Genomic DNA, 8,497 nt, shown 5'->3' on the forward strand with positions numbered 1-8,497 from the left:
ATCCTTTGCCCCTTTCTTGTGAATGGGGATCACTCTTGAATATTTGAGAGCTGTAGGAAAGACCCCAGATTGAAGACATGTGTTGTAAATAATACAGAGTGGTTCAGCAATGTTTTCTTTTATGCTCTTAAGTAGGTTGTTAGAAAGACCATAGATATCCTTGGAGTTCGAGATCTTAAGTGAATTTATTGTTTTTATGACTTCACGGGGTGTTATCCACTTCCATTGAAACTGCTGATTACTTGCAGGGTTTTTTCTTAGGAGCTGAAGAGCCTTACTTTGGTCTGTAGTGTCGGTAACGATATCATCCACAGATTCTATAAAGAATTTGTTGAAAACATCTGGTGATATTGACTGATTCGGAGAGCTCTTAATTTTCCCAGTTTCTTTGTTGATTATTTTCCACATTGCCCCAATTTTATTCCCAGAATTGTTTATGGCTGTGTTGTTGCAAATCTTTTTTGCACTTATGATACGTGTATTATATTCTTTGCGTAATTGTAACAGTAGCTTTCTGACGTTTACATCACAGTGTACCTTATAAGATCTGTGTAAGGAAATAATTTTATTTCTAATACTCTCTAACTCTGGGGTAAACCAATTGTTTTTGTGCTTACTTTTTTTGTTGACCTGATAGCTTTTCTTAGGGAAACACATCTCAGAAAACCCCATAAATTCAGTAAAAAATTTTTAAAATTTTCTTCCCCATTTAGATGAACAAGAAGTTCAAACCAAGTAACACTGGACAGAAGTTCTTCGAGATACAAAACTCCTTCAGGTGTTATGGGCCTGGTGATTGTGTAACATGTCTTATTTTCTAATTCATTAATGGGTGTTTTCGTGACACAGGAAAATTCCAATGCTAAGTGATCTGAAAAATGTGGATCAATAATTTTTGTATGGTAGTCTGCCTTACCAAAGGTGGTGATTATGTTATCCAGGCATGCTGAAAGTCTAGTGGGCCCTGAGTTAGTGCAATGGAGGTTGAAAGAACTTATTAACATGTTCGACAGTTTCACATACTTGCTGGAGACGATAGACATGTCCACATTCAGGTCAGCACATAGTACAATATTCACTTGATTCCCTAAGGTCATAAAATGTTCAAGGACAAGTTCAAGATTATCACAGAATAACTCCAGGTTTCCAATTGGAGAACGGTATACTGAGGTTATAACAACTTTAATGGGTTTCATAAATATTGCTACCATTTCTAAATGTTTCTCATTACAAAACTTATTGACATCAATAACTGGAAAGGGAATTTTACCTTTCAGATAAATTGAGACACCCCCATTCTTGTAGATATCTCTGCAGTAAACACTGGCCACTTTACAACCCATTATGGGGTACAGATCCACTTCACCGCTATGGAGCCAGTGTTCGTTTAGGCAAAGAACGTCATAGTGATTTTCTAATAAAAAAACGATCAAGTAAAAACACCTTTGTACGCAGACATTGCGCATTGTGGCTGAAGATTTTCAACCGGTGGGATTTACATACATTTAGACTGGAGGCAGTGGCGGCTGGTGGTAATTTATCTAGGGTGTGCATTAGAGCAGATATATAGGATGATTTAATTATATTATGTTAATCCTAATCCATGAGCATCATATTTCGTCGTAATAGAATACATAGCAAGCAAAACATATCACAGGTACATTCTACCCTTAAAATTGCATGAACAGAAATAATATTAGCATGTATGAAAATAATTATTCTCAACACAACTTTACAAGTGACGGTAGTTGAAATTCATTCTCTTTTCCTTACACCCTATGAGGAAGTAGTGTAGAAAACGGCTATACAGATGGCTCTGTAGACGGACTAGGATCCAGGGCGCAGGTAGTGTAGGTGGCGGCTACACCACTACACTACCTGCTAGTCAGTCACCAAAAACATGCGCGTGCGCATTCGCATGGTTTTGAGTCTGCTCCCATTGCCCCTTTGAACAGCACATACCCCCCCGCTTACCTTGTCCCGCCAGTAGGGGCTTTCTCTAACTCAACCACATACTTTCGATAGCGCGCTGTTAACGAAACTCTTGTTTTGCAACGACACCCGCTTTGCGAAAACCCGTTTCTCTAACTCTTCCTAACGACAGCTCATCGATGCAAGGAATGGTAACAGCCTGTCGTTAGGCTACCGACGGAATAATACTTTTCACGGAGCCTGTGGAAGAGGCTAGGATTTTCGGCCAATCACAAGCAAGCTGCAACAATGGAAGAGATGAAGCCGGGAATACGGAAGTCTTCAGAAAGATGGAGTCAACCACTGAGTGAATACGCTATGAGTTAAATATCATTTTAATAGTGTTATGCATCCTTTTATAAATGTGAACTATGGTTATTTCTTAATATGTAACGTGGGTGAAACATATGCATCTAAATTTATTTTATCTTTAATCATTAGCTACGGAGAAAGTGGAATTATATCACCATCTCCTTTCCGAGCACGCATTGATGAATATGGTTTCGATTCTTAAGTAGAGAGCTTGCTTCGTATTTCATTTAATATCGATGTGTTTTAGTAATGCTTCTTTTGATTTGTAATCGTTTTAATAAAGAAAAAAATTCGTGACAGCAATTCAAGGGTTTTGAACTACCTATCTTCCGAATTGAGAACACATGTGATTTCATGAAAAAGTGTACTATGGTAACCGGACATGGGTATTTCGTAACGTTGTGACCATGCGCTATTCTTAGTGTTTACTAGATAAGGATTTAGAGCCTAAATAGTACATAAAAGGTTTAAGAAAGTAGTTCCAAAGGGAGAGAAATGATACTGATGTGTATAGAGATCTAGAGAAAGTTTTGGTGTATCCATAGTTGTATAATCTATGTGTATATTGAGTGCCTATTAAATATAGTGATTTCAACGAAGATAATTCATCAGGTACAGATATAGAAGGAGATTTATGAATAATTTATATTTATTTTCGAGTAGATTCGACAAGACGAATGAAGCCACCCCAGCAAAGAAGTGCAGACAAGGGCGAAGGAGTGAACGCCAGGTGGAAGCCATGGTGGAATTTTTCGTCAGTCATCCCCATGTGGCTAGTGGGAAATTTGTGGGAATGAATGGGAGGGAGAAGCTGGTGGGGAGTTGGGAGGAGTTAGCCGTGGAGCTGAATTCCCTTCGAAACCCCATGGCGAAGGAGAAAAATGTGAAGTCATGGAAGGACTGTATTACTGTCAGACGGTCAGTACTGAAATAATGGAGACTCAGTTGTTTCATGCCTTTAGGATTTTACTGATAAAACTATGGAATTAAAGAGTTTCTAAAATAAAAATGGATTTTCATAGTAAGTGCAGTGCACACCCTTAAAAAAATTGATTTGGTGGAGTTAATACTTTTCCTGATCTTCAAGGAATTTCAATAACGTACTGAAAATTGGGGTTTTATATTCAGTGATGTAATTATGGTTTAGCTCGCAAGATTACCAGCAAAGTGTAACTGATACCTGCAAGTATTATTTATTTAGAAATGCTTAGTTATTCATTTTAGTTCATTTGAATGTACTACTTGTTGGTTTGTGATGGTATAGTAATTGCAAAAGAGGATGGATGGATGTCAAAGCATACCGTGAAGTTATTTTCTTGTGCAAATTTATGTTGGTGCTAATACCATATCCATTCATTAATGTGGTGTAAATGAGGTAACTTATATTTGCTTGTGTGCTATTCTTGCAGTGCTGGAGGGACCTAAAATCAAGAACCTCGAAGAAGGCAGCAGCATTGAGGGTAGCCAGGAGAAAAACTGGCAATTCTGAAATTGATCTCCCTCCTCTAACTGCCCTTGATAATAAAGTACTGGGCATTATGGGGTGGGATTATGCAGAGGGAATGGCGGAATGTCCAGATGCCTTTCCAGAGGAACAGGTAATTAATCAAAATCCTATGGAAATAATTATAACTTTCAATAAAATATATTTTTAATTTTTAAGTTATTGGACACTTACTGACAGTGAAACTTTGGCAATTCAGGACCAGGCGATCGATAAGCTAATGGGTGGAGATGATAGTATATTAAATGCCTTGCCAGTGTCAATGACTGCCAGAGAGGGAGATATGCCAGGTATTTCAGTAATTTTTATCTATGATATTACTTAGCACTACATCTTCAGAATATTTAACCATATTTTATCATAAAAATATGCCCCCCCTAATAATTTCATTATGTTCTTCATTGCTATTTCAGATCCAATGCTTTTACAAGATGAAATAGAATTGCCAGTGGTCATCGAGGTGCTTGAAGATGCAGCACCTGTAGAACAAGGAGAGAGTCCCTCTGTTGCCACAAAAAGAAAAGGTAATGATAAAACCATTTCTATATCCAACGATTCTGGATTTTCATCTGTTGCATATATCTCGTCTACATATTCCTTCCAACTTTCTCTTACTTCCACTTGTTCGCATATTATTTGACCTTCCTTATCTTCAACGTCTCTAATTCTTGCTCTTCCTCTATTTCCCTTCCATGTAATATCCTTCACCTTCTTATTCATTTCATCATATTGACCTTTTCTCTCTAATTCTTCCAAAACTTCACATTCGCTTGATAACCATTTCTCCTACGCCTTTTGTGTTTCCCTTTTCAGCTCATTGTTTAATTTCCTGTTCAATAGCACAACAATGTGTAATAGTACAAGCATACTCTCTGGTCTTATTCTTATATGTCCTCCTCCCTTTCATTTTAGCTAACATTCCTTCAGTAACCCATGGTTTCCTTGGTCTTCTTCCTTTATAATATCCTACATCTTCTATTGCTGTTTTAAACATACCGTTCTTTATTCTTTCCCATGTCACAGCACTGTTTTCATCCATGACTTTTCCTTCTGTTATTGCTTGTGAAAACTTACTACAGTGGAACCTCGTTAAAGCGAGTACGGGCTATAGCGACACCCCCGCTATTACGAGAGATAGCCGATGCACCGTCAATTGACCCTATAATAAGCGTGTTAAAAAATTCGTTTTTACGAGACCCTTTCGGTGTTGGCTCTCGCCATAGCGAGGGTTTCACCGCCGGAAGACTTTCATGAAGACTCCTTAACCTCCGTAATTGCTAGCGATCTGTTAGAAATGTAGTTAATGGAGTGCTCAGTCTCAAATTTATGTGGTAAACTGTCGTTCGATAAATATAATGATTGACGAAACAATGCTTTGCATGATTTTTATTCGGTGCGGCGCTTATAAATTGTTTGAATAGTTGGTCGTTATTAGAGTAAGGAAATTTAGTGTTGCAAAGAAACATCGCCTTTCTTCTGGATTTATGCTTACGTTTATCGGATAGATGTTTATCTGTCGCCGCACCACTCCTGTTCCTGTATATCTGTTCGCAACAGGTATATTTGCTATTTTTGCTCCACCTCCGGTAAAGCGACAATTCGCTATAGCGAGTGTTTATTAGTGCACCGTGGGGTGTCGTTATATCGAGGTTTCACTGTACTTTCTTCACTGCATTTGTATATCTTTCCTCCACTTGTATACAGTCAATTTGGTAATGCCATTTATTAACTGGCGAAATCCATGTGTATCTTCTTCTTTTATGATTTTCAAAAAAGGTATTTGCTATAACTAACATATTCTTCCTGCAAAAAACTATTAATTTTTCTCCTCTTTCATTCCTTTTCCCCAATCCAAATTTTCCCACTTCTCTCCCTTCCCCGACTACAGCATTCCAATCTCCCATTATTATCTTAACAGCAGTTCACCTCATCTTCAATTGCCCTCTATATATTCTCATATACCCTTTCAATGTATTCATTGCTGTGAGCTGATGTTGGCATATATACGTGGGCGATGACTTAATCTTTTGGTAGCATTTTAATCCTTAAAACTATTAATCTATCATCAACAAATAAAACCTTATCTGTACGCACTTGGCTATCCTATTCTTCATAATTATCCCTACTGTTTCTCCCTAATTGATTCCCTGAATTACGCAAGGTATTTTCACCACTGGTAACTACCCCTTGGCCCTTCCATCTCACTTCACTCAATCCTATCAAATCCATCCTGTTTATCTCCATCTCCTTTTTGAGGTTTTCCAGTTTCCCTCTTTGAAACAATGTCCTCACATTCCACGTTCTTTTCCCTAAATTTTGTTGTCTTCTTTGATGTTGTCTTCTTTGATGAAATAAGAAATACCTTATGTTTTTTATTATACCTAAAAGTATTTTTCTAGATGACTTTAAAATGATTTTACAAATTTCAACAGGTTGGCAGGAAAGACCATTGTCTGGTCAGTTCCGAAATGCGAGGGAAAAATTCACAGCGTTGGCTTCTCGCAACGAGGACAATATGGAGGTGAGTTGTTGTGTTAACATTAATTGATCCATTTTGGTATAAATTTATTTCATCAGTGGTCATGGGCTGACAACAATTGTGAAAAAGAGGGGCCTGCTCCCCTACCGCTAGAGATGGATTTAATTTATTTTATCCTGTCGAAATTTGATCAAAAGGTGAGGGTTAGGTGTCCTGTTCACTAAGGAGTTCTAATACCAATCATGGCATTGCCTGTTTTATAACCAGATACATAGTGTACTCAGAAAAGTTCCTAAAAATTGATGATTTAAAATGCCATGTTTTTTGTTACCCGTGGTGTTTTAATCTACCTAGGCAATAAATTTCTTTCTTATGCCTTTAAAATAGGTATATAAAACAAGGTGAGTAATCCCCTGAGTCTTTGTAATGACCTTGTGACTTATCATAGGTACAGTTTGCATTCAATCCTTCAAGGATAATAACATACCTGTTCTAGTAGTAACTGTAGTGGTATTAGGTGTTTTAATTGGCTATTACATGTATTGTGTTTTCATGAGACCATTTTAAACAACTATTGTATGTAATAAAATATTATTTCCTAGTTTTATGACTCATTAGGCTTTTCTTCTATCTCTTTGCAGAGGCTAGCCATGGCAGTAGAGGGCAATACGGAGGCCACAAAGGGATTGCAGGTGCTCATAGAAAAGCAGGTTCAGGTGATGCAGGAGGCTAAGGAGGCTATCAGCGAGCAGGCGAAAGCAAATAATAACTTAGCGGCAGCTATTGTCATGCTATCCACTGAAATTAATAAAAACTGATTTACTCTCACATTTTACATTCTTTTTTGTTACAGCAAACACTTAACATTCTCCATTACCTTTCGACAAACTCCCTATTCTTCATTATCATGGGAGAAAATGGTATTTTGAAGTTAAATGAGTGTGCAACTGCTAGCATTAGTATTTTGATGTTATGGTAAATAGTTCAATGTTTGATGATTATAGCTTCTGACCTTATGAGGATAATGTGCATGCTTCTGTAGAAAGAGCCCAAAATCATTAAATGCCATCTTCATGTGATCTCTCGTTAGCTGTTATTTGGGCTATGACTTAATCTTTGGGCAGCATTTTAATCCTTCACATTCACAAATCAAAAGACAAAAAAGATAAGGTCGTTGTTTGTCAAACTTTTCTACATGAATGCTTCCCTAGCATAGTAGGAGCTTTGCCTCTTACCAATCAGTTACAGTGAGGAAATCCTGAGGCGGAATTCTGTACACCGTACCGACGATTGTCGGTGTCGGTAAGCCGGTCCTACCGATAAGTCTCGGTACGAGCGATTCAGGAGACACGTTTTACCGACGATTGTCGTTATCCCACCGACAGTTGTCGGTAAACCCGTCGGTACATACCGACGATTTCAAAACGCTCGGTAGGACCTACCGACAAATTTTTAGCAACATGGCGGACTTTTGTTTACACTTTTCGGCCTAAGCTGACGATTTTAAATCATAAACTACGACGCTAGATCCGTGGAAGCGCTCTAATTGTATGTTATTTATAATAAAAATGATTGATTAAACACTTGAAACGTAAAATTTACATAGTGGGAGCAGTATTTAACTTAACCAATGTTACACGTATATTACATTATGCGTTCCAATAGCGTAAAGGCCTGTTTACACGATACATTAACATGTACGAGTTAATGTACGTTTGCGTGAATGATTTTTGTGGACCGGAACGGAACATGTACGAATGCATGAACCAAATTAGAACAGGTTCTATTTTCTGTGCATGCATTTGCACAAGTTGGGTGGTTACACGGTGCATTTTGGCGTTCATTCTCGCGTTCATACATTTAGACATTAACCCGTACGTGTTAATGTACCGTGTAAACAGGCCTTAAGGTATTATACATTATAAATATTCCGTAATTTTAAGTATATAACGTATTGCTTTGCTTTTAAATTACTCACAACAAGACACGATAGGTATCTATTGTTGATTTGTAAAGTTTGGATCCGAAATTAATTTATATTTTCAATAAAAACGAATGCCTATTGATGCACTTCCAATGAAATATATACGTGGACATTTCGTTCACTTTTATATTAACTTCAATACCCTATGTGAGCGTTTGAGAATGGGGTTTATGATGAAAATAACTCTCCTACCTTCGTAAGTACTCTTGAGAGCATCAGACAGCAACGACGAAATAGAAAAAGCATA

The 8,497-nt window shown here is 37.5% G+C and overlaps 1 protein-coding gene across 1 annotated transcript; it reads left to right on the plus strand.

Moving 5' to 3' along the window:
• The first annotated feature begins 1,939 nt into the window (after positions 1–1,939).
• On the plus strand, positions 1,940–7,084 carry LOC124173670. Its single transcript, XM_046553076.1, has 7 exons — positions 1,940–2,278; positions 2,947–3,201; positions 3,693–3,881; positions 3,987–4,077; positions 4,201–4,311; positions 6,220–6,308; positions 6,908–7,084. Exons 2-7 carry the CDS (start codon positions 3,175–3,177, stop codon positions 7,082–7,084), a joined length of 684 nt encoding a protein of 227 aa, XP_046409032.1. The 5' UTR covers positions 1,940–2,278; positions 2,947–3,174.
• The last annotated feature ends 1,413 nt before the right edge of the window (positions 7,085–8,497 follow it).

The sequence above is a fragment of the Ischnura elegans genome, unplaced genomic scaffold, assembly GCF_921293095.1.
Source record: "Ischnura elegans unplaced genomic scaffold, ioIscEleg1.1, whole genome shotgun sequence".
In the NCBI taxonomy this organism is placed as follows: domain Eukaryota; kingdom Metazoa; phylum Arthropoda; class Insecta; order Odonata; family Coenagrionidae; genus Ischnura; species Ischnura elegans.